At 40.4% G+C, this 26,935-nt stretch overlaps 1 protein-coding gene across 2 annotated transcripts in view; it reads left to right on the top strand.

Moving 5' to 3' along the window:
• PPA2 (inorganic pyrophosphatase 2) overlaps window positions 1–26,935 on the top strand; it is a 134,834-nt gene that overhangs the window by 24,594 nt on the left and 83,305 nt on the right. The window contains exons 2-5 of one of the 2 annotated variants that reach the window (XM_075544858.1): window positions 5,457–5,521; window positions 11,947–11,991; window positions 16,266–16,319; window positions 18,566–18,685. In XM_075544858.1, coding sequence (XP_075400973.1) covers window positions 5,457–5,521; window positions 11,947–11,991; window positions 16,266–16,319; window positions 18,566–18,685 — 284 coding nt within the window. The remainder of the gene's footprint in view (window positions 1–5,456; window positions 5,522–11,946; window positions 11,992–16,265; window positions 16,320–18,565; window positions 18,686–26,935) is intronic. The other variant, XM_075544859.1, reaches the window with a different exon arrangement.

The raw sequence follows: 26,935 nt of genomic DNA on the forward strand, positions 1-26,935 counted from the left end.
TAGAGGGGGCAGCAGTACTTGCCTATCTTCTCAACAAGTTTCTCAGCCCTCACTGGGTTATGGACATAAACGACTGGCTTCCTCTTTTGCTTCTAGATATAGGTGCCCCAAATTATTTGACCTACCACCCCCTTTTGAGGAAAAAAAACCCACTCATTCTCTTCCCCAACAATGAAAACATTTGGTATTATAGTCCATAATTCTGAATAAAGTATAGGTATTTACTTTTACAGCCCACCCCTACCCCTGAATCATCCCATCACTCCCCAGGGTGCACTATTGCCAAATTTGGGAAATACTGATCTATTATATTTCCTTTTACATATTAAATATTCTATAACTATATATTGCTTAATTAAAGAAACTGGGGAAATTAAGCTTCAGAGAAATTGGGTAACTTTATTAAGATCAATAATTATTACAATGTAGGCCCTTGACCTCTGCATTCATTGTTTCTATGAAATTATATTACTCATAAAAGTATTAACCTTAGTTGAGCTATGAGGTCATATTTTTCTAAGCATCATTTTTATTCTATAATATATTTTTTAATAAATAATTTACAACTCAAATGGCTTGTAATGGTTATCTCAATAAGTTAATATAAACCAGGCACAAATTTATATTATATTTACCTTCTAAAATGGAAATTAAAAAAACAATTTAAGCATATATCCTGGCCTTACCTTAGTGTTTAATTATAAAGCTATGCTCCACAGGGAAAGAGGGACCAAACTTCAACCTGGTGCTCCAAGATGTGAATGCAACTTACTGGCATGAAGCATGAATCAGTAGAGAGGTCTGAGGGGCTGAGCCCCAAACCCAACTGCATGGACAGCCCTCTCTCCCCGCAGAAGAATTTACTTCAGAGGACAGCACTGAAGCTACAGTTCAGGGAAAGGGACATGTCTGATCAGAGCACACAGGAGCAAATGAAGGGGGAGGAAGAGAGAGTGGAGCACATACCTAGCCCATCAAGCCTTGAGGATGATATCCCCACTCAGAGCAGCCAATGCACAGAGAGGAATATATGGCTGGCGCCACTACGAGACACAGCGTCCCTCACTGACCCATAGCATTATGGGGGACAACACTGAAGACACAGTATTGGGATTGTGCCCTATCTGACCCCACCACACCAAGGTAAAACACTAAGGGCATGCAACAGAACAGCAAGGGGATCAGAGCAATGAAGTCCCTAGGGAATACCAAAAATAGACGTTTGTGTCAGGGAGTGGCACCCCATCAGACTAGATGGGGAAACACTCCTAAAGGTCAACAAACAGCCCTTGAACTATCTACAGGATTTTCTTTGTTTGTCATTGGCTTGTTTTCTTTTGTTGCTTTGTTTTGCTCTCTCTTGTTTTTGTGCCTATTATTACCTCTGCAGGTCTGTTTAGATAAGATAGACAGGATCCACAATCTGGAGGAGAAAACAATAGAACCAAAGGTTTGGGGGAGGGCATATATGGGAGAGGGGAAGGTGGGGGGGGGGAGTAAGTGGCGTTAACAAACCCAGGGACAGGGTAACAACAAGTGATCCAAATTGGTGGTGAGGAAGGTGTAGGAGGCCTGGTAGGGTGTGATCAAGGGTAATGTAACCAAGAGGAATTACTGAAACCCAAATGAAGGCTGAACTTGATAGTGGGACAAGAGGAAAGTAAAAGGAAATAGAGGAAGAGGTAGCACACAAAAGGCATTTATAGAGGTCTAAATACAGGCATGTACATATATAAACATATTTATATATGAGGATGGGGACATAGATCTATGTGCATATATTTATAGGTCTAGTATTAAGGTAGCAGATGGACATTGGGCCTCTACTCAAGTACTCCTTCAGTGCAAGAATATTATGCTATTAAACTGGAATTCCATGATGCCCACCTTCCCGATACGATTGCTGAAGACAAAGTGGATGCATAAGCAAATGTGGTGAAGAAAGCTGATGGAACCCAGCTATCAAAAGACATAGGGTCTAGGGTCTTAAAGACTTAAAGATAAACAAGTGGCCATCTAGCTCAGAAGCAACAAAGTCCACATGGAAGAAACACACCAGCCCGTGTGATCACGAGGTATCAATGTGATCAGGTATTAGGCATCAAAGAACAAAAAATTCATCTTTGTCAATGACGGGCAGTGCGGAGTGGGACCCAAAGCCAATCTGTAGACAACTGGAGATCCTCTATCAGAAGGGTCGCAGGGAGGAGATGAGCCAGTCAGGGTGCAGTGTAGCAATTATGAAACATACAACTTTCCTCTAGTTCCTAAATGCTTCCTCCCCCACCCCACCCCCCACTATCATGATCCCGATTCTACCTTACAAATCCGGCTAGACCAGAGAATGTACAGGTGGGAACTGGAAAAATGGGAATCCAGGACAGATGAACACTTCAGGACCAGTGGTGAGAATGGTAATACTGGGAGGGTGGGGGGAAGGTGAGGAACCAATTATAAGGATCTACTTATAACCTCTTCCCTGGGGACAGACAACTGAAGAGGTGGTGAAGGGAGACGTTGGACAGTCTCAGACTTAGGAACTTGAGTTGGACCGTGCTGGAATACTTTCTTGGTATGTAGTTCCTTCCTGATCGATAGCTCTCTCTTATACGTATGTGATTGCCACTGGGTTCATTTCTCTAGTCAGCTCGGCCAAAGACACTAAGTTAAATTCAATCATCTTTGTTTTCCTTTGCCCCAAATACGTGAGTAATACTCATTTTGAAACTTTATAAATGTGGGGTGTTTGTAAATTTGGGGACATTTTTGTCATGCAACTTAACCCCACCAGCTGCCGCATGGGAGAATAAGGAGGCTGTGTGCTCCCTGGTGGCCTAGTCATTGCACGTTGGGCTGCTAACTGTAAGGTCAGCAGGGTACAATGACCAGCCATTCCATGGGTGGAAGAGGGCTTTCTACTCCTGTTCAGAGTTACTGTCTCGGAAACTCAAATGGGCAGTTCTGTCCTGTTCCACAAGGTCGCTGTGCGTCAGCATCAACTCCATAGCAGTGAATGTTCCCATAAAGATAACACAGCTTTGGAACCCTTTGTGATTCTCATTGGCTTGATGGCAGTGGATTTGGTATATGTAAAGTGAGGTGGCATTGGAATGCTGACTGCAATGTCAGAAGTCCAGACTCACCAACTGCTCCTTGGAGAAAGATGAAACCCTCCATGTCCATAGGTATTCGCAGTTTCTGATTTTCTCATTCTTTTTGTCTTAAAGCAGAAAGAGAACAATCTCAGATTTTGACAGATATGTGTAATAAGTTTCTGTTTATATATTACTGCATAGTTTTTAATTTTGTAGGTTTTTTTCCTTCAGACTCTATTCTTATTAAATTTACATACTGTGTAATTCACTGTAAATTGTGTGTGTGTGTGTGTGTGAATAGTTCAAAGTTTTGACAAATGTATCTAGATGTGTGTAAGCACTACTACATTCAAAGTCCAGTATAGGTCCATCCCACCAAAAGAAGTCCCTGTGTTCTCTCTTTTCGGGTCTCTCCCTCTATTCCTAGACTCTGACAACCAGCACGTTAATATTAGCATCCTACTATTAAGTCAAAAGGGGTCCAGGTGGCTTTGTCTGGTATGCACTGGACTGCTAAGCTCAAGGTTAACAGCAAGCTCAGGAGTTCAAACCCACCAGCCACACACCATGGGGGAAAATGAGACTATCTAATCCTGTAAATATTTAGTCTTGGAAACCCTACGTAAGGCTGTTGTGAGTTGGAATTGACTTGATGGCAGTGGGTTTGGTTTCTTGGATTACTTTTGAATGAAAGCAGATCATGTATTTCTTTATCTTTTCATTGACTGGAGCCTCCTCTTGCCCCGATCATTCTTCAAGTAGGTGGATAATGGAAGTTTTGTACTTAGCTTTCTCCTAGGGAAATAGATAACTATTTTAATCTAATTTTCTTAGTGATCTCTTTTCAAAAGTGAGTTTATTTACTTTTTGGTTTTTAGTCTGTTAGATTTTTTTTTGCTTTGGGCAGTTTAAACCATAGGTATAAGTAAAATGACCCCAGTGCTTACTAAATACAGCTTACTTGGTGTACATTTCTCTTTGGTTGTGAGATTGGAGCAAGTCTTAAAAGTTGAGTTAGGATTTCCTTCAAATTGGGAGTAAAGGTTGCTTTGAAAGAAATATGTAAAATTTTGAATGTGTATAGATATTATTTTTCTAAAGAACAGTATAATTCTTTTTTAACTTAATTTTTAATGTATAGCATATTTTTATTAAACATTGGGAACTCTTACAGATCTTATAACAATCCATAAATCAATTGAATCAAGCACACTGTACATATGTTGCCATCATTTTCAAAACATTTTCTTACTACTTGAATCCTTGGTATCAGCGCCTCTTTTTCACTTCCTTCCCCCCTCCCACTTCAAGAATCCTAGATCAATTATTGTTATTTTCTTATTTTACACCATCCACTGTCTCCTTTCATGCACATTTCTGTTATTCATCCCCACTGGGAGGGGGGCCAATAGATCCATCATTGTGATCTGTTCCCTCTTTCTCCCACTTCCCCACACCTCCCTGTATTCTCATGATGTTGCTACTCCCAGTACAATTCCTGAGGGATTTATCTGTCCTGGATGCCATGTGTCGAGAACTCTTATCTGTACCAATGTACGTTCTCTGGTCTAGCCAGATTTGTAAGGTAGAGCTGAGGTCATAGTAGTGGTGGGGAGGAAGCATTAAAAAACTAGAGGAATGTTGGTTATTTCCTCAGTGCTATACTGTACCCTGGCTGGCTTGTCTCCCTTGACTCACATTTCTGTTGTTCGTTCCTCCGGGGGGCGGGGTGGGGTGGTGGTGTACACCCATCATTGCAATTGCTTCCTCCTTTTGCCCCTTCTCTTCCCACCTTTCTCCTACCATCATGGTCATGGTATCACTACTCTCATTATTGGTCCTGAGGGGTTTGTCTGTCCTGGATTCTATGTGTCCTGAGCTCTTATCTATACCAGTGTACATTCTCTGGTCTAGCCAGATTTGTAAGATAGAACTGGGGTCATGATATTGGGGGATGGGGGAAAGCATTCAAGAACTAGAAGAATGTTGTGTGTTTCATTGGTGCTGTACTGCACCATGGCTGGCTTGTCTCTTCCTTGTGATCCTCCTGCAAGGGGCTGTCCAAATGTCGACAGATGGGCTTTGGGTCTTCTGATGGCTGATACCTGATCCCGTCAACACCTCATGATCACACGGGTTGGTGTGCTTGTTCCATTTGTGCTTTGTTGCTTCTCTGCTAGATGGCTGCTTGTTTAATAACTTCAAGCTATTAAGACCCCAGACACTCTATCTTTTATTAGCCAGGCACCATCGCTTTTCTTTACCACATTTGTTTATGCACCCATTTTGTTTTAAGCGATTGTATCAGGGAGATGTAGCTTATTCTTTTAACGCCTTTCTCTCTCTTTATTTTTTTTGCAGAGAATGTAGCTGGACACTACATTTCCCCCTTTCATGATATTCCTCTGAATGTGGACTCCACAGAGGTATTGTCTTGATTTATTTGGGGGATCAAATGACACACTTTCAGTATCACCATACAGTGTTTGAGGTGGTTGTTAGATGTCATTGCATTGGTTCTGATGCACAGCGACCCTGTACACAACAGAGCAAAACACTGCCCGATCCTTTGCCTTCCTCAGATGCTTTGGGCTAGTGTCTTGATAAGAAAAAAGGTGATTGGAAGTCATGAAGGGAAACCAAGTGGCTAAAAGAGGTTATGACAGGGGTTATACAGAGTAGTTCATGAATGACAGTCTGGATAAGGAAAGGTGTAGGAAGACTTGGGGAGAGAGGAGTGTTATTGGCCTTCAACTATTAGAATATTTTTAGAAAATAAAGGGTAAGAATTTAGGAGATTAACAAGAGGCTTATTTTTAATAACAGTTGACATTTGCAAATTAATATCTGTTTATTAGTCACTATGTAGAGTGGATTTTGTGTTGCACTGATAACCACAAGGTCAGCAGTTTCGAACCAACCAGCCACCGTGAGGGAGAAAGGCAATGACTTTCTGCTCCTGTAAAGAGTTACTGCCTGGCTGGCGGATCTGCCCAGACCCTGCGGGAACCAACTGTGAGGGAAAGAGAGAGTGAGCGAGTGAGTGGACCACATCCTGGCCCACCAAGCCTTGAGGACGACATTCCTGCTCAGAGCAGCCAATGCACAGAGAGGACCACAGGACCAGCCCCACCACGCCGAGACATGACACCCCCTCACTGACTCACAGCGCTACCGGGCACAGCCCTGGAGACACAGTGTGTGAATTGTGCCCAGTCTCACACACCCGACACACACACACACACACACACACACACACACAGGAGTGAAACATGAAGGGAACTCAACAGAGCAGCAAGTGGAACAAAGCATAAAGTCCCCAAGGAATCCCAAAAATAGACTTTGGAATCATTGGGAAGGCTTGTCACTTCACCAGACCCCATTGGAAACATTCATAAAGGTCAGCAGACAGGCTTGGAAATATTTATAGGCTTTTTTTCCTCTTTTTCTTATTTCTATCCATATAAGATAGGCAGGTTAAACAATCCTGAGGAGAAAATAACAGGGCCAACAGTTCCCAGAGGGACAGGGGAGAGGAGAGGTGGGAGAAAGGGACGGGGACCCTACAACCGAGGGACAAGGGAACAATAAGAGAGCTAGAATCAATGCCGAGGAGGGTGAAGAATGCCTAGTGGAGTTTGATCAAGTGCAGTCAGTGTAGCTGAGAGAAAGTACTACTGAGAACTGAATGAAGGTCTAACACGATAGTGGAACAGGAGGAAAGTAAAAAGAAATAGAGGAAAGAACTAGGAGGCAAAAGACATTTGTAGAGGTATAAATAAAGGCATGCACAGATATAAATATATTAATATATAATGATGGGGATATAGGTCTATGTTCATATATTTAATTAGTGAGTATTAATGTAGTAGATGGGCATTGGGCCTCTACTCAAGTACTCCCTCAATGCAAGAACACTTTGTTCTAATAACCTGGCATTCTGTGATGCTCACCTTCCTGACATGATTGCTGATGTCAATTTGGATGCATAAGCAAAAGTGGTAAAGAAAGCTGATTGTGTCCAGATATTAAAAGATATAGTGTCTGTGATCTTTTAAAGGCTTGAAGTCAAACAAGCAGCCAGCTAGCAGGGAAGCAACAAAGCCCATTTGGAAGAAGCACACCAGCCCGTGTGAACAGACAAGTTCTCTCAGTAATATACTTGTATTAGGGTATCTTTTAAAAAGAAACAGTCCAATCAGAACTGACTTTAAGGGGATCTGCTGGGTCAGAATTAAGGCATTTGAATTGTGGGGCTGGCAAGTACTGTCGGCAGTAATCTGAAATTGCCCAAAGAACAAAGCGACTTGCCTTGAAAGAAGAACAGCCAGAAGCAGGCATGGGGAGACTTCATCTCACTTCCTTCAGACAGGTCGTAGGAAAGATCAGTTTCTGGGAAAAGGACATCATGCTGAATAGAGGGGCAGTGACAAAGAAGACCCACAGCAAGGTGTATGGACACGATGGCAGCAGCAGAGGGCTCAAACAAGAACAACAGTGAAGATGGCGCAGGAGCACGAGTGCTTATTTGCGTTGTGCACAGGGTCGCTAAGAGTCAGAACTGACTTGACACCACCTGGCCGCAACAGCAGCTGGACCAGTTAATTCAAGACATAGAAGGTCAGCTCAGAAGCTTATAGTGATTGGTTGTTGGGATTCCCAAAGGATAACTTGCTAGATTTTCCCAAAGGATGTAGGATGATTACAGTGTCGTATTACGAAGGCATTTAAAGAAAACCAAAAAAACTACTTTGTTGAGTAAAAGCCCAGGAAAATTGTGCCAAGGAATTCCTTTCCCTGACAGTAATGCAGCCCTTTATTCATTGATTATAGCAAGAGCTGTCCTGTAAGAATTTCACTGGGAAAGCGTACCCCTCCACACTATGCCTCTCATGTTGCCCCTTCCAATTTCCTTTTGTTTCCAAATTTCAAAGACCATTGAAGAGGAACGCAGTTGGAGTCCCTTGAGGATGTGAACACTGCCGTCTGGTATGGTTTAGACCAGAGCGCAGAGTTCCTCAGAGAAAGGTGGTGGCTTGTGTGTGGTGTGGTGGGCCCACCTGGTTCCGACTCCGAACAGCTCACAGAGCGCTGCCCACTGAACCAGGGCGAGGCCAGGCAGGGACTCACCACCTTCAGAAGTGCATCCATCTAGAAGGCATATGTCGAGAAACAGTAGCGCCGTATTTTAATTTTTTTGTTTCATAAATGTTTTTATGATTTTGTAGTTCTTTGTGATGTCCTTTTGTAAACGAGGCTGGCTTGTGGGCTTTGGTGTTTGAGAGGTTTGGAAAGCTCTTTGAAGGGAGAGCAGCCAGTGAAAAAGTGAGGAAACTGCTTTAGCTACAAGGGTGATTTGACCTTCCTGGTATGACTCACCTGGGAAGTAGGATTTGTGCTGCTTCCAGCCCAGTCCATGATAATGGCAACAGGGAGAATAATAGTGAAGATTTCTTGAGTCCTTGCACTTGGTAGGTACTGTGCTCAGAGCTGGCATGCATATCTCGCCTCCTGGGGCTATTAGCCTCATCCATATTTTACTAAAGAGGTTAATAGTCTTGCCCAGAGTCCAAAGCCAGTCATCTGCGAAGGTGGGATATAAGCTCAGATACGCTTTACCCCAGAGCTAGTGCTCCAGGCTGCTGTTGTGTGATGCCTCCAAGTTCATTGCTTTTGCGTGGTAAACTACAGAGCCGAGGGAATCTGATGACAGAAAGATGCCAAAGAAGGCAAAAACGATCCCGTTAGTTTGTTGTGTGTCTCCTTAGTATGAGCATCTCTAGGGGTTGTTGTTTTTTTTTTTTTTGGTGTGTGTGTATACATTGCTACTGTTTGGTAGTGATCTATCAAATCTATATATCTCACAACTCCCCAATAGTGCTTTCTTTTCACCAAAAACACAATCATTTACTTATGCATTTATTTGTTTGATAAGTAATTACTACATCATTATCAGGAGCCAGATACTATGTTAGTCAATAGGTTGTAGGAGTAATTCAGACATAGTTCCCCTTCAGTTGGAGGAGATAATAAATAATCAGAGAATAGCAAATGCTATAAAAATAACTTAAAAAAATCAAACTCATTCTCATCCAGTCAATTTCAACTGATAGCGACCCTGTGGATCGAACAGAAGCGCTCCATAGGGTTTCTGAAGCTGTGAATCTTTACAACGTCAACTTTCTTCTGCAGAATGACTAGTGGGTTAAAAAACAAAACAAAGCAAACACCTTACTGCTATCAAGTCAGTTCCAACTCATGGAAACTCTATAGGACAAACTAGAACTGCCCCTGTGGTTTTCTGAGAAGGTAACTCTTTACAGGAGGAGAGAGCCTGGCCTTTCTCCCGTATAGTGGCTGGTGGTTTTGAACTGCGTACCTTGTGATAAACAGACAAATGTGTAATCCACTATGCCACCAAGGCTCCTTCCTATTAAAATAGAGAAGGACAATGCAGAATAAAGAATGACTGGTGGGTTCTGTTTCGTGTAGAGGCATGCTATGACAAAATATAGGTACCTCACATCAATAATGTTTTTGCAAGTTGCCACTGAATGGACTCCTCACCGTGGCAACCCACACGTGCAGAGTAGAACTGCCCCGAGACTTTCAAGGCTGTGACCTTGTAGATGAAGGTTACCCAGTCTGTCCTCAGGGGTCCTCAGGACGAGTTTGAACCACTAACTTTTATTATTATTATTATTGTTGTTATTATTATTATTATTAAAAGAAAATTTTATCCGGGACGCTTACGGCTCTTATAGCAATCCAAACAGCAATTGTATCAAGCATATTTGTACCTATGTTGCCATCATTATTTTCTAAGCATTTACTTTCTATTTGGAACCCTGGTATTAGTTCCTCTTATCCCCTCCTCCCCACTGCCATCCTCGTGACCCCTCAATAAATTATAAGATATTATTATTTTAATGTCTTACACAAACTACTGTCCCCTTTCCCCCATTGACTTCTGTTGTTTGTCCCCCGGGGTGGGGAAGGGGCTAGTTGATTTTATGTCGATCATTATGATTGGTTCCCCCTCCCCCCTTCCCTCCTGGTATCGAGACTCCCATTTCTGTTTCTAAGGGGCTTATCTGATCTGGATTCTGTGTTTCCTGAGCTCTTATTGGTACCTGTGTACATACTTGACCAAGCCCACAGTAAAAGGCAGGATTGGTGTCCTGACAGTGGGGGGTGAGTAAGCTTCAAGGAACCAGATGAATATTGTGTGTTTCACTGGTGCTACACTGTACCTTGGTTGACTCATCCCTTCCTTGTGACCTTTCTGTGGGGGGGGTGTCCCATTGTCCACAGGTAGGTATTGGGTCTCTTCTATAACCCCCCCCCCTTGTTTTTAACAATGTTTTTGTTTGTTTGTTTGCTTGTGGTCTTCTAATGCCTGTTACCCGATCCTGTCAACAGGTCATTATTGCACAAGCAGTGTGCTTCTTCTGTGTGGGCTTGTTGCTTCTCTGCTAGATGGCTGCTTGTTTAACTTCAAGCCTTTAAGATCCCAGATGCTATATCTTTTAATAGCCGGGTGCCATCATCTTTCTTTATCACATTTGCTTGTGCACCCATTTTGTCTTCCCTGATCATGCCAGGATGGTGAGCATCACAGAATTCCAGGTTGTTAGAACAAAGTGGTCTTGCATTGAGGGAGGACTTAAGCAGAGGCCCTAAGTCCTTCCACTACCTCAATGTATTGTCATATAAATATATGTATATATGTTAGTATCTCTATTTTTATGATTTAATGTATTTACATATGGACTTACCTTTGTTTATACTTCTATCCATAGCTCTGGTTCCTAGATCTTTCCTTTAAACTGCCAGCTTTTGATAACCTGTTCTAGCACTTTAATTTGTGCCACTCAGAGTCTTTGGTAATTTTTAAAAACCTGTTTGCTTGAGAATCATGTAGGAGGTAGCCATAGAGGTGGAACAAAGGATGGATTTAGAACACCTCAGAGAGTATAGCTAGCATTCTTCCTAAAGACATTGGGCTTGGGGAAATAAGAGGTTTCAAGTTAGGCCAGCACAGTTGAGGGTAAAACAGCACAAAGTATAGCAGGATTATACAGTTACAACCAATTTTAAGAGTAGATGCTGGTGATGTGGGGATTGGTACACACAGTGGTGTTGAAAAAAGTTTTCCTCGTTCTCTGTAATGAGAAGTGTTAGAACTGTTATGCTTTGGTGCTGTGGGGTGTGGCATTTTAGGAACAAAAGTAATAGTTTAGGCTTGCTTTAGAATAATCATTGTTTTGTAGGTTTTTTGTTTCCTTCATTATACCTGTTTTGGTAGGTGGAAGTTGTATATCAGTGTCAGCATTTATGAATGGCATCATTTTCCCTCCAAGCCGTAGCATCATCTGTTTTAATTTAAAACCAGCAAAAGTGCTTGATAGAGGCGCAGTACTCACACCTCAGTAGAATTCAAAGGCATGAGGTGCAGCCAAGTACTTTCACGTCTTGTTAGTCATGCTCCCTAGAGTTTCATTTCAATAATGAAATGACTGTTTTAAGCTCAATTACTGGAAACTTCCCGTCTTCTCTTAAATTCTGAACAGAGAGCTCACTTGTTTTATGAAAACTAGGGGGGGGGGGATGAAAGAAAATTAGCTTTTCTGATCATTTATCTTATGAAACCCTTTGATGTTCCATTCCTAGGGGGCGAGAATATAGAGGCCAAGACTAACTGGACATCTGGTAGACTCTGTTGAGTCAGATTTCTGGGCAGTCTCTGTCGTTGAACGTCTATGCTGTAGGCATGTTTTGTTGCTATGCTGTGCAATTCTGTTCTTTCATGAAATATTATAATCGTAAAGATAATTTTTTTCTTTTATAGGAAAATGGCATTCCTACAAAGAAAGCACGAAATGATGAAAATGAGGTATAACTAAAGGTTCTTATTTTTGTGGATCACTTTTATATTATCTCTTAAAAAATCTTCCTAGTAGTTGTACATCTATAAAGTGCTTTCAAAGTGTGTGTCTCCACTCTCCAAACCTCTCATGTGCATTCTGATTTTTCCCCTTCTGCTTAGCATTTCTGTGAGGCATCTGGAGAAGATATTATCATTTTATTTTATAAGTGAAAAAACCTGAGAGAATTAGGACATGTACCCAGATTTTAGTAGCTAGTTACTTCTCGTGGTAGGTGGTCTAAAAGAAATATACTTTATGAAATGTTGTCACTTTATCTTGTGTTTTTTATAACAGTGAAGATGGTCAAAGGCTATTATAGCTTTCTGGGACAAAAGTCCTTTAGTTTTATCATCTGTATGCTCAAATAAATATATTCTAAATATATATTTCTTGTGACCATCAAACCTTTGGTGGTCCTTACTTAGGACCAGCACATTTGATTGAAGTCTGTCATCCTTGTCTTGCTGTCAGTGCTGTTGTTCCTGCTGAGGCCAGCAGCTTTCCTGCCACCTGCCTCCCGTCTCCCGTCTCCCCAGCTTTTCCTCCCTCTGTTCTCTAGCCTGCCTGAACTTGTGAGTCCAGTGTTTAGATCCAATCGTAAACATTGCTGTGGGGAGCTGTTTGGTTCCCTTTTAAAATAATTGCCTGCCAGCCATCTTGTATTTTCTTACACCAGAGCTTGTCAAAATGGCCCTCCAACCATCTACACTGAAGTCTTGGTGGCTCGTTAAATTAGTCGGATATATTGGCGCCATCCAAGATTTACTAAATCAGACTCTATATTTTCAACCAGTGCACCAGGGACATCCGAAGCACACTGAGGTTTGAAAACAGATATTAGGTGAACAGACACTCGGGTGCTTAAAGCTTTATTGGTTCCTAAGGACCTTGTGAATCAGAAACAGCTTGATGGCAGTAAGTTTGAGAGTTTTTTGGGGGTGAATTTGTATGCTTGCCCCCAAACAGTTGTTTCAATCCAAAAAAGGGGAAAAAATATTCTGAGCCCAGGCAGCTAAGGTAACATTTCATTCTTAGAGCACAGGAGGATGTATGAGGACCTGGCAGTGTTTTGTTTTAATTTTTAAAGGTTGGAGAGAAAAAAAATACAGACTTGACCTTCTCCTTTCCTAAAGGATGTACAACTTACCAAGTGCTATTTTAGATATGTTAACACTCCTTTCTTTCTGATTTTGGAAACAAAGATTTTAGGGGAAAATGGAAACAAAAACCAAGCAAACATCAAAGAAGTAAATCCTCTGACTCATTCACAACTTTCTGACTTGATTTGTGTCTCCTTGTGCCATTTTTTTTCTCTTAATGAACTTCAGCTGCCCATTGATGGTTTATAATCCGCACTAACCCTAGGAAAAGCATACTAACATTAGCTTTTTAAAACTACAGGCTGTGTTGGAGAGACAAAAAAACACACAAAAACACAGCCTGGGAATAACTCTTGGTGATGAGGAGCAAATATAAGGGCCAGGGAGCCTCTGCAGTGTGTGGATTTCAGGCTGAATCCAAACCTCAGCTCTTCTGTGTGGGCCTCAGTCAAGACCCTGTGCGTGGGTTTGGTATGTGCCGTCCTACCCAACAATTGTAAGGATTCGTCCACATGCATTTGTTCTCTCTCTGCCAGGCTCTGAAGGATGAACAAATTATGTGAACATCTGTCACTTATTTAGCCTTTTCTTTTTTAATATCTGCTTCAAATATGTTTAAACAGTTATGGAGATGCCTCATGGACCAGCATAGAAAATGAAACATAACATCAGGACCATCAGTAAGGTTGCTTAATATAGGATATGAAGTATCAGTCTAAAGAACATTTGCTGAGAATTCATTCTCAGTTGTTGATTTCTCTCTCTCATGCCATTTGTAACCATGAATCTTACTTAGAAAAACCGAATTAAAACTAGGATTACTTTTGTGGCTATATTTGTATTTAAATTTGTGAATGGCATTGTTTGAATGAATAGCATTCATTCTATGTTTCACTAAAAAAACCACTCAATATCATGTAGCAGTGCATTGAATTATATTATATATAATGATCTGTTGTTGTTAGATGCCGTTGAGTTGGTTCAGGCTCACAATGAGTTTGGTTTTAAACTAACAGAGCGATGCATTGCCAGGTCTAATGCATACTGCTGTTATATGGGAACCCATATTTGCTGTTATATGGGAACCCATTGCTGTGGTCATTGTGTTCATCCATCTCATTAAAGGTCTTCCGCTTTTTTGATGACCTTTACCTTACCAAGTGTGACATCCTTGTCTAGGGACTGGCCTCTCCTTACAACGTGTCCAGAGTATGTGATCAGTCTCACCATCCTTACTTCTACAGAGCCTTCTGGCTGTACTTCCTCTAAGATGAATATATTTCTTCATCTAGAAATCCATGGTCCTTTTAATGTTCTTCACCAATATAATAATTAAAATGCATCAGTTCTTCCTTGGCATTGAAAAATAATCACTGACCTGACTACACTTCAGACCAGTTTAATTCAAATATGCATGTGGAAGTTGGAGCTTTATAAATATAAATTTAGATGTAAATGTAAAATTTCTATTCTTTCAGTTGACCAAGCCTTATAATTTTGATGTATAACAGGATTAACTATATTAAGCTATTCTTCCTCAAATGATATGTAGTGAAAAACTAGATTTTTGGTTTATTTTGAATGTTATTAAATGAAACTTAAGGAAGCTGATATCAAGGAGTTCAAAAGGGTAAGACTGTTTTGAAGCTGATTATGATAGCAATTGTACAATACTGCTTGATGTGATTGAGCTGTGGAATGATATGATACCTGTATTAGCTCCCAATAAAGTTGTTTAAAAAAAAGACGTATTGTAGCTAATAATTTCAAATAAAAGTAGAGAATTCTGAGAACAGATTGGGGGTGGGGAGAGGAACTTAAATAAAATGAAAATGAATTATAAAGTGAAATGTATGCTTTAGTGTTTTAGTAGAGTCAATAGAAGTAAAATTCCTTTATATAGGGTCGCAAGGAAGAAAAGAGCTAGTCAGGGTGCAGTATAGTACCAATGAAACATACAACTTTCCTCTTGTTCTTTAGTGCTTCTTCCTCCCCCCCACTATCATGATCCCAATTCTACTTTACAAATCCAGGAAGACCAGAGCATGTGCATGGGTACAGATAAGAGCTGGAAACACAGGGAATCCAGGAGAGATAAATCCCTCAGGACCAATAATGAAAGTAGTGAGACCCAGAGGGTAAGGGGAAGGTGGGGAGAGAGAGGGCAAACCGAGCACAATGATCTACATATAACTCCCTCCCTAGGGGACAGACAACAGAAAAGTGGGTGAAGGGAGACATTGGTCAGTGTAAGACATGAAAAAATAATTTACAAATTATCAAGGGTTTGTGAGGAAGGGGGGAGAGGGAAAAAGATGAGTTAATATCAAGGACTCAAGTAGAAAGCAAATATTTTGAGAATGATGATGGCAACAAACGTACAAATGTGCTTGATACTAGATGAATGGATGGATGGATTGTGATAAGAGCTGTACAAGCCTCCAATAAAATGATTAAAAAAAGAAGAAGAAGCATTAGTCCTTTTGGAACATTTTAGAACTTAATAGATCATTAGATAGATAAGCTAAGTGTAGGTAAGTGTTGGCCTAATTCTCTATTGTCTCTCTGTATATGTTATAAATCTTTAATAACTGCCTGTTCCTATACTTATTTTTACATTACATCAGAATAATAACTTAGACTTGAGTGTTAGCTTACCATTTTCAAAATATTTTGCTTCATAATTTTGTGTACAGTTTCATTTCAGTGTTGTGATTGGTCTTCTTAATAGCCTAAGTAAAGAAGAGGACAGAGATTATAATACCATTTTATAAGTTAGAAAAAATAAGATGGAATACTTAAATGATGCATAAAGTATAAAGTCTCTCATGCCTTCTCAGTTTTAAAAGTAAACAAGTGGCCAGGTGCTATTCTAGTTCCGTCACTACACGGCAGAGGTATTTCCAGAACTGTATGAACTTCAAACGATGTGAGGTGGTGGTCCTGTAGTCCTGTCGCTTTAGTTCTGCTGTGCTGTAGACAACATAGCCCTTAATGTATAGGGGAAATTCAAGACACAGATGTAGGTTACAATCATTTTGGGGCCTGGGGGGTGGGACAAGGGTTAAAGTCTTCTGGTAAAGAAGTGGAAAAATAAAGGGATAGGCTTACATTTTGATCTCTCTCTTTTTTAATTGCAGAATGTGTTTAATATGGTTGTGGAAGTGCCTCGATGGACAAATGCTAAAATGGAGGTATGCTGTCAGCTATATCCTTTAATACTGAATCATGCTGTAATAATGGCATTAAAACGTTGTTTCTTTGTTTGAAGTGGTTTGGCATTTGAGATGATCGACAAGCTACAATGAAAATAAAAACGTACTTCTGAATGTACTTTCTTTTAATTTCAAAAAGAAAAATAGTGTTCGTTGCATATGCACTTTCAGAGTTTTTCCCTTTGTAGCTGTTCTGGTTTATTATGCTAATTTTAATTGAATTTTCCTCTACTCGCCTTTCTTGGGGCGGGGAGAGGGTATTCAGACTCAGCGTGCTGGAGTCTGAGATGGGCTTAGTTCTCAGCCCCAACGGAAGAATATTCATGTGGCAGGGGTGGCAGTGGCAGTTTCTGAGGACTTCATTCTCCTCAAGACGTTACGCTGCCAGGAAGGAAAGCAGTTTGGGGCAACTCTGGATTTATGATCACAATCTAAGAGCATCTGCTGCTCCCTTGATGAGCTTTTTCATGTGATTGTTTTGTCTTTTAAATCTTTTTCACAGCATTAACATTGTCAAAACTTCCCCTTTGCTTTTCCACATTTTATTGTTCCATCTTCTGTGAGGTAAGCATGCTCAGTTCTGAGCAAACACTGACTTGTGGAACTCAGTTTATTTAGTTAGATAAGCCTCTCTCCTACTTTGGATGTGATAATAGTATTATTTCAAACATTTTTTAAGGGAATGTTTTATAGATGTGTGTTTTTCAGAATTTTGTTTTTTGGAGATTTGCCAATCATTTCATCAGGTCCTGGTAGAATTTTGAAAATGATATCATATTCTTCTTCTAGTCTTGCTTCCAATATAATGCTCTACAGTCTGCATCACTTAGGTATGAAATGTGGGGTTCTGTGAAATTCTGCCTCATTTAAGTATTAACTCTTCATTGAAGTAATGGCTTCTGGACAAATGGGTATTTAACGAAACATGGTGAGGAAAGCTGATGGTGCCCGGCTATCAAAAGATAGAGTGTCTGGGGTCTTAAAGGCTTGAAGGTGAACAAGCGGCCATCTAGCTCAGAAGCAACAAAGCCCACATGGAAGAAACACACCAGCCTGTGTGAGCACAAGGTGTGGCGGGAATCAGGTATCAGGCATCAAAGAACAAAAAATCAAATCATTGTGAATGAGGGAGGAGTACAGATTGGGGACCCAAGACCCATCTGTAGGCAACCTTACAGAAGGGCACAGGGAGGAGACAAGCCAGTCAAGGTACAGTGTAGCACCGATAAAACATACAACTTTCCTCTAGTTCCTAAATGCTTCCTCCCCACACCCCCACTATCATGATCCCAATTCTCCCTTACACAAATCTGGCTAGACCAAAGGATATGCACTGGTACAGATAGGAACTTGAAACACAGGGAAACCAGGGCACGTGATCCCTTCAGGACCAGTGGTATGAGTGGCAATACCTGGAAGGTGGAGGGTGGATAGGGTGGAAAGGGGGAACCGATTGCAAGGATCTGCATGTAACCCCCTCCCTCGGGGATGCACAACAGAAAAGTGGGTGAAGGGAGACATCGATGGTATAGCATATGACAAAATAATATTAATTTATACATTATCAAGGGTTCATGAGGGAGGGGGCAGCAGGGAGGAAGGGGAAAATGAGGAGCTGATACCAAGGGCTCAAGTAAAGAGCAAATGTTTTCAGGATGATGGAAACAAATGTACAAATGTGCTTGACACAATGGATGTATGTATGGATTGTGATAAAAGTTGTATGAGCCCCCAATAAAATGATTAAAAAAGAAAGAAAATTTAAAAATAAAAGAAATAATGACTTCTGTTTTTTTCTTTGTTTACTTTGCACTATGTACATTTTTTCCTGTTGAATGTTAATGTATATGTTTGATGGGAAAATAACTGAAATGAAATTACTTTGTGACAGTCTCTGAGTTAACTTTTTCATCTTAAATATGATGGCTTAAAAAAACACCCTGAGTTTTTACAATAATCTTGCCATTTCAATCATTCTATTATTTATATTAGAAATAATGGAGTACCTAAATATATTATCTGATGTCACTCTTCCAGCCAGGGTTTCTTAAATAGATTGCATAAATTACTAATAAGAGCTGTCTTAGTTTATTTTAAGCACTTTTGATCAGTATGTTGGAATAGGAGTATTTAGTCTGAAAATAACAGATTTCTAAAAATACGATTTGACTGTGGGATTAATTATTTCTCATTCTTCTCCCTTTCCCCCCATGTGATCTTCTTAGATTGCCACCAAGGAGCCCATGAATCCCATTAAACAGGATGTGAAGGGGGGCAGGCTGCGCTATGTGGCGAATATCTTCCCACACAAGGGTTACATATGGAATTACGGTGCCCTCCCTCAGGTAATGTCTTTGTTATAGTGGTGAAACTTTTCTGTTTTCTCAGTAAATTGCTTTGTAAATCCTGTGAGCTACATGAATTTAAATCAGTTCTGAGGACAGTGTCAGTTTGAGAGATTTGAAAATTTGAAATTTTGTTTTATTGCAGCAATAAATTTTGTTTCAAATCATATATATGTTCATACTCAGCTTTATGGAGTTAACATATAAACTCTCATATTTTGCTATTTGAATGCATTTTTCTTTCATTTTATTTTTAGGCTATTAAGTATCATGGTAAACATTTATAAAGACTTTATCAGCAATCGTTCCTTTGAAAATGAGAGGTGAAGTATTTAGATACAATTCATACATGATAGCATGAATTTTATTTTTTAAACTTTAACACATGAGGTTTTTAAAATTCTTAAACTTTGTTTGTTTCAGAAAGGATAAAAAAAAATCCCTGAAAATTGACTCTAGCAGTTTTACTTGTATTGCTCCTTGTTCTGAGTTTATCATTTTTGAGTCAAAAGCAGTGAGGAAAAAACGGGGAGCAGGGGCTAAATAATGGTAAAGCTGCATTGCTGTTGGGGAATCAGGCTTGCTCGGCTTATTTTCCTTTCTCCTGGGAAGTGGTCAATTCAGAACACGCAGAACCAGAAGTATTTGTGGTACAAGAGCACCGGCCTTTCTGGTTAAAGGAACATTAGTAGAGCCATTTGTCTGGGGACTGAAATTTTCTGTCTTTATTGTCTTTACCAATTTTAATGTTTTATTTGGAGTTCAAGATTCTTTTTGTGAAATAACAGAGAAAGGGGGCTCTCTATCCACTCCTGAAGAAAACAGCTGCCATATAAAATAAACATTCACAAGGGAAAAAAAGAGAGAGAAAATTGTTTTCCAAAGAGCCCTTCTCTCTTTGATGCAGTTAGACCACCCACGTGGATATATTCTTGATTAAAACAGGGGCTTTTAAAATTATGTGTTAAGAATATCTAATGAAACATGAAATCTGGTTTTCTAACTCTTCCAGGTGTCTAAAGAGATTTTTACCCTAAGAGTAAATGGTTGAAGGAAATTCTGAAGACTTAGGGAACACTGTCCATAGGACAGGACTGTATAGATGAGGGAGAGTGTAAAAAGCCATTGGATTAGAGAGAGGGGCAAACACAACAGAGATGAGTATAGCAGGCAGGATGTAAGCAAAACGTTAAGGGTTTATGTGTAGCCAGTGAACATGTCTGACCTCTGTGAGTTCACCAGGGGAAGGAGAACAATCAGCATCGATAGCCTAAGGCCAGTTCCCACAAAATAGAGGTCAGGCATGCCTCACCCTCCAACTTCCTTTACCCTATTCTAATACCAACAAACCTTCTCTGCAGGGTTTGATCATGTTTCAATGGCCATACACCATTTCCAGACAATACAATTATAAGGTCTTACTAGGGAAGTTAACAGGTTACATTTCAGGATCAGAAACATTAAGGATACAATTCTTTCTACTGCCTTGCTTCTTAGCCATGCTGACAGGTACACCCCTCTCTGTCACAGTCACACAGTCACTCTTGCCCTGCTAAGGCAAGCGTTACAAAATTCTGCTAAGGCAAGTGTTGCAAAGTTCCTTTAGCACTGATAGATGCCCTAAGGGTACCCCACATTAGTGAGCCAGGCTACTGCCCAAAGACACTCAGCTTTACTCATGCTGTGGACCAAGAGCTCACTACTCAGCGCTGCTTCTCTGCTACCTCTTCACACAGGAATCTGAGATATACTTCTCTCCTGTCTTGTCCTTTTTGGTGGCTGTGGAATTGTTAATTTTTCCTTTTGAGAGTCTCACTTTATACCCAGAGGAATTTGCAGACAATCCGGTAATGTTGTTAGAGCCTATTTGCATGCTGCCATCCAATCACTGGGTAGAAGTCAATGAAGACTATGTATAGAAGAGCCATACCACATAATTTAATCTTAGCTGCAGGTATAAGAAGACAAATGAAGTATTGGTGTAACATCCCAACAGTGTAATAAATGGCTAATTGTATGGAGTTTGGAGCTAGATTGCCACTTACTAGCAATATGCTAATATGACCTTGGTCAAGTTAATATTTCTTTCCGTGCTTCGCATTTTTTACCTGGAAAATAGGATCATCTTGACTGTCCATCATTTCAGGAGGTAACATATGAGCAAGAACCAATGGAAATGAAGGAACAAATCCAAGCCATCATCATAAGATGAAAAAGTTGGCTGCACTGAAAGTATTAGCCAAAAATAAGGATTCAGGAGCTGATTGAATATCAATTGAAATGTTTCAACAAGCTGATGAAGTATTGGAAGTACTTCCCTCTCTTTGCCAGGAAATTTGGAAGACAGCTACTTGGCCCACTGACAGGAAGAGGTCTAAATTTGTATCATTCCAAAGAAAGGGGACCCTGAACAGCATGCTTAAACTACAGAACAGTATCATTGTGGCCATAGGCAAATAACATTTAGCTGAAGATCATCCAACAAAGGTTACAGCAGTACATTGACAGGGAGCTGCCAGAGGTTCAGGCTGGATTCAGAAGAGGACGTGGAGCAAGGGATATCATTGCTGATATCAGATGGATTTGGTTCAAAGCAGAGAATGCCAGAAAGATGTTTATTTGTATTTCATTGACGACTGTATAGATCATTAAAAACTATGGATACCCTTGAGAAAATGGGAGTTCCAGAACACTTGGTTGTGCTCATTCAGAACTTGGACATAATTCAGGAGGCCGTGTGTAAACAGAACAAGGGATACTGACTGCACGGTTTACAGTCAGGACAGGGAAGCCCCAGGGTTGGTTCCTCTTGTCGTATTCATTCCTTCTGTCTGCTGAGCAAACCATCAAGAAGACGGGCAATATGAAGAAGAATGTGGCATCGGAATTGCAGGAAGGCTTTTACCTGCCATTTACAGATGACATAACCTTGATTTCTGAAATTGAGGATGACTTGAAGCACTTGCTGATATAGATCAAGGACCACAGGCTTCAGTGTGGACTCAATGTAAAGGAGACTAAAATTCTCACAATGGAACAAATAGGTAACATCATGAGGAACGGAAAAAGGTTGAAGTTGTCGGATTTTTTTTTTTCTTGTGTGATCTACAGTCAGTGCTCATGAAAGCAGCAGACAAGAGATCAAAAGACGAGCTGTTGGGTAAATCTGCATAAGACCTTTTCAGGGTATTGAAAATCAAGGATATTACTTTGAGGACTAAGGTGCACCTGACTCAAGCCATGGTATTTTCAATAGAGTCATATGCATGTGAAAGTTGGACATTGTGTTAGACTGAAGAAGAACCAATGCATTTAGAATGTGATGCTGAAGAATATTGAAAGTACTGGGCTTCTTTCGGAAGAAGGGTGTTTCTTAGAGAAGCTGATGGTGTCTGGCTGTCAAAGGTTATAGCATCTGGGGTCTTAAAGGCTTTAAGTTAAACAAGTGGCCATCTAGCAACAAGAAGCAACAAACCCTCATAGAAAAAGCAAACCAGCTGGTGTGATCATGAGGTGTGCATATAGCTGGTTCTTCCAGTGTCCTATTTCTATCAGTGGCTATTTAGAAGACACAGTTGTTCAAGGTCATAGAGTCAGCTTAGACTCATCTGACTCAAAAGAAGTAAACACTGCCCAGTCCTGCCCCTGCATCATCGCTGCTGTGCTTCAGCTCACTGATGCAGCCACAGTGTCAGTCCATCTCTTTGAAGGGTTTCCTCTTTTTGCTGACCTACTTTACTGAACATATGTCCTCCGCCAGGGACTAGTCCCATCTGATGGTATGCACAAAGTCTGGGAGACCAAGTCTAGACATCCTTGCTAGAAACAAGGCACCTTGAGCTTGCACTTCTTGCAAGGCAGATTTGTCCATTCTCCATAATTTGTCCATTTGTCCATTGTCCATGGTAGATTCCATATTCTTCACCAACATAATCACAATACTTCAATCTTTTTTTTTTGGTCTTCTCTATTCCTTTTCTAGCTTTAGCACATGTCTAAGATATTGGAAGATACCTTGACGTAGGTCAAGCACACCTTAGCCTTCAAAGTTCTGTGTTTGCTTTTGTAACATGTTTAAGCAGTTTTTGCCAGTTTGGTTCAATGCATTTTTATTTTTTCATTTTATTTCATGGCTCACGCTTCCATGAGCATTGATTACTGACCCAAGCTATGGTAGTTACATACTCTGTTGTCAATTTGAGACTTACAAATGAAAGGGTGGAGTTTTTACCTGTCAATCAGGTTGAATCTTGATGACCTCATTTGGAGGGTGCTAAAGAGGTCAATAACTTGCTAGAGGCGGGACACTCACTTGCTCACTTGGAGACTCTCCGCTGACAAGCCTGAGCTCTGTGAGATATTCTTGTTGACAAGCCACATGTAGGCAGTCTGATGGCAGCCAGAGCGTCAGAGCTGGAGAAATCATTTGGAGACTCCTGGCAGCACTGAGATGCTTATTACACCACTGCATCCACAAGACTTTCCACCGACTGACCTGTGATCATCCTGCATTTGGCACCATTGCATGTGTTTCATGAGTCTGAAGAGGGATTTATAGATTGGTCTCAGACATATGAGCTAATATCAGACTTATGAACTTGATCTGGACTGGGCTGGGATGTTTTCTCAATATTCAATTACTCTTGTATATAAAGCTCTTTCTTATACACATATGAATCTCCCTGGATTTGTTTCTCTAGTCTACCCAGACTAACACACAAGCAAAATAAATTTCTTGAGACTTTAGTTTAGTTTGTTTTTTTCATAATGTTCCTTATGTGGTGAGGATTTTTTGTTTTCTTTATGTTGGGGAGTCATCCGTAATACAGATTGTAGACTTTGATCTTGATCGGTAAGTTCTTCAAGTCCTCTTTCCCCTCAGCAAGCAGATTTATGTCATCTGCATATCACAGATTATTGTTAAGTATTTCTCAAATTTTGATGCCACATTCTTTTTCATATGGCCCAGCTTCTTGGAATATATGCACAGCATAGGATTGCCCAAATATGGCAAAGGATACAACCCCAACACAGACCTTTTCTGATTTTATATCATGCAGTATCCCCTTGTTCTGTTTGAAATCCTGCCTCTTGGTCTACATACAGGTTTTGCATGAACAAAATCCAGAGTTCTAGAATTCTCGTTCTTTGCAAAGTTATTCTTAATTTATTATTGCCCACAAAATTGAATGCCTTTTCACATCCAATAAAACAAAGGTAAACACCTTTGTGATATTCTCTGCTTTCAATAAAAATCAATCAGACACCAGCAATATCTGTCATTTTACTTCTCTTCTGAATCTTGTCAAAATTTCTGGAACTTCCCTGTTAATATAGTGCTGCGACCATTTTTAAATTACCGTCAGCAACATTTAACTTGTTTGTGATATTAATGATGTTGTTTAATACTTTGGATTCTGTTGGGTCACGTTTCTTGGAATAGGCGCAGATAATAGATGTGTTCCAGTTTGCTGTCCAGGTAGCTGTGTTCCAGGTTTCTTAGCATGGACTAGTAAGTTCAGCAGTACATTGACAGGGAACTGCCAGAAGTGCAGGCTGGATTCAGGAGAGGATGTGAAATAAGGGAAATCATTGCTGATATCAGATGGATTTTGGCTCAAAGCAGAGGTTACCAGAAAGGTATTTGCTTGTGTTTACCTATGCAAAGACATTCAACTGTGTGGACCATAATAAACTGTGAATAATCTTGAGAAGAAGGGGAATCCCAGAACACTTCATTTTGCATATGTGAAGCTTGTACTTGGATCAAGAGGCAGTTGTGGGAACAAAACAAGGGAACACTGCATGGTTTAAAATCAGGAAAGGTGTGTGTCAGGGTTGTATCCTCTCACCACACTTGTTTAATATACATGCTGATCAAATTATCAGAGAAGCTGGATTATATTAAGAAGATCGCGACATCAGGATCAGAGGAATGCTTATTAACAGCCTTCAGTATGCAGATGACACAATCTTGTTTGCTGAAAATAAAGGGAACCTGAAGCACTTGCTGATGAAGATCAAGGATTGTAGCCTTCAGTATAGATTCCAGCTCAACGTAAGGAAGACCAAAATCCTCAACAGGACCAAGAGGCAGCATCATGATAAATGGAGAAAAAGTTGGAGTTGTCAAGGATTTTGTCTTACTTGGTTCCACAATCAGTGCTCATGGAAGCAGCACTCCATACATCAAAAGACACATTGCATTAGGTAGATAAGCTGCACACGACCTCGTTAGAGGATTGAAGAGCAGGAATGTTACTTTGAGGGCTAAGGCGCACCTGAGCCAAGCCGTGGTGTTCTCCATTGCATCATATGCATGGGAAAGTTGGACACTGATATAAAAAGAATCAATGCATTTGGATGATGCTGCTGGAGAAGAATATGGAAAGTCCCAGGGACTGCTAAAAGGAAAAACTGATCTGGAATAAGTAAGGCCAGAGTGCTCCTTAGAGGCAAGGATGGCAGGACTTCATTTTACATACTTTGGACACATTGTCAGGAGAGACCAGTCCCTGGAGAAGGAGACCATGTTTGGTAATATGGAAGGGTGGGAAAAAGAGGAAGGCCCTCAACAAGAGGGATGGACACAGAGGCTGCGTCAGTGGGCACAGGCATAGGAACAATTGTGAGGATGGCTCAGGACTGTGATATTGTGCACAGTGTGTTCTTTGGTGCATAGGGTCGCTATGGGTCGGAGCCTACTCAATGGCACCTCATAACAACTTCGAGTTCAGGTAGTGCTTGAAGAGATCTTACTTCCTTAGTGGGATTCCTGGTTAATCAGGAGGTAGTTTTCAAGAATCACCTCTATGTGGAGGCTTCAAAAAATTGTGGGAAAGTGAAATTAAATAATAATAACATTTTTCCATGAAAAAATGGAATCCCCCCTGTATATAAAGCTTCATATAATTCAAAATTTTATATATTATTATTCATAGATAGTTATGTGTAATGATCTTAAACACTAACACATGGGTGAAAACAATTTTCTGTTGGCTAGATCAATCATATATGTATTTTGATTTGTTCATTTTCATAGCTTTTTATCCACACTTTGTATGACTATAGCAGCTTATTAACTTTCTTGTTCCTAAGTTGTGTTCAACTATTTGTTGCCTTTCTTTGGTTGATGTTACCATGTTTCTATGACATTTGTAAAGAGAAGACAAAATGCTAGGTTGTGATTTGCGTACCTCCTTTATTAGATATTCCCAAATGCTTACACAAGCAATTGTAACAAGTTGCACTCCTAATGGCAATGTATAAATCTTCATGAGCCCTGTATCTTTACTAGTTATTTCCATAACCATATTTTTCCATTTGTGCAATAAAGTCTCATTGGAATTTAAATCTGTATTTCTCTGATCATGTGAACATCTTTTTTTAAAAATAATTTTATTAGGGGCTCATACAACTCATCACAATCCATATATACATCATCAATTGTTTAGAGCACTTTTGTACATTCATTGCCCTCATCATTCTCAAAATATTTGCTCTCCACTTAAGCCCCTAGCATCAGCTCCTCATTTTTCCCCCTCCCAACCCCCTCCCTCATGAATCCCTGATAATTTATAAATTATTATTTTGTCATATCTTACACTATCCAACATCTCCCTTCACCCACTTTTCTGTTGTCAGTCCCCCAGGGAGGAGGTTATATGTAGATCCCTATAATCGGTTTCCTCTTTGCACCCCAACTTCCTTCCACCTTCCTGGTATCGCTACTCTCACCACTGGTCCTGAAGGGATCATTGCCCTGAATCCCTGTGTTTCCAATTCCTATCTGTACCAGTGTCCATCCTGTGGTCGAGCCAGATTTGTAAGGTAGAATTGGGATCATGATAGTGGGGGGCCAGTCGGGGAAGGCATTTAGGAACTAGAGGAAAGTTGTGTGTTTCATCGTTGCTACACCCTGACTGGCTCGTCTCTTCCCCGCGAGCCTTCTGTAAGGGGGTGTCCAGTTGCCTACGGATGGACTTTGGGTCCCCAATCTGCACTCCCCTCATCCACGATGATATGATTTTTTTTGTTCTTTGATGCCTGATACCTCACAGATGGACATTTTTTCATATACTTAAAAGACCCTCATTGCCTCATCTTTGAACTATCTATTCACGTCTTCCCCCCGTTTTGTATTTGGTTGCCATTTTCTTTTTTTAGTTTTAGAAGTTCTTTGTAAAGTTTGTCGTGTTTTGAAACAAATATTGGGGGGATTTGTAAATTCCTCCTCGGTGTTCGTCTGCC

The sequence above is a fragment of the Tenrec ecaudatus genome, chromosome 3 (genome assembly GCF_050624435.1).
Source record: "Tenrec ecaudatus isolate mTenEca1 chromosome 3, mTenEca1.hap1, whole genome shotgun sequence".
Taxonomy (NCBI): domain Eukaryota; kingdom Metazoa; phylum Chordata; class Mammalia; order Afrosoricida; family Tenrecidae; genus Tenrec; species Tenrec ecaudatus.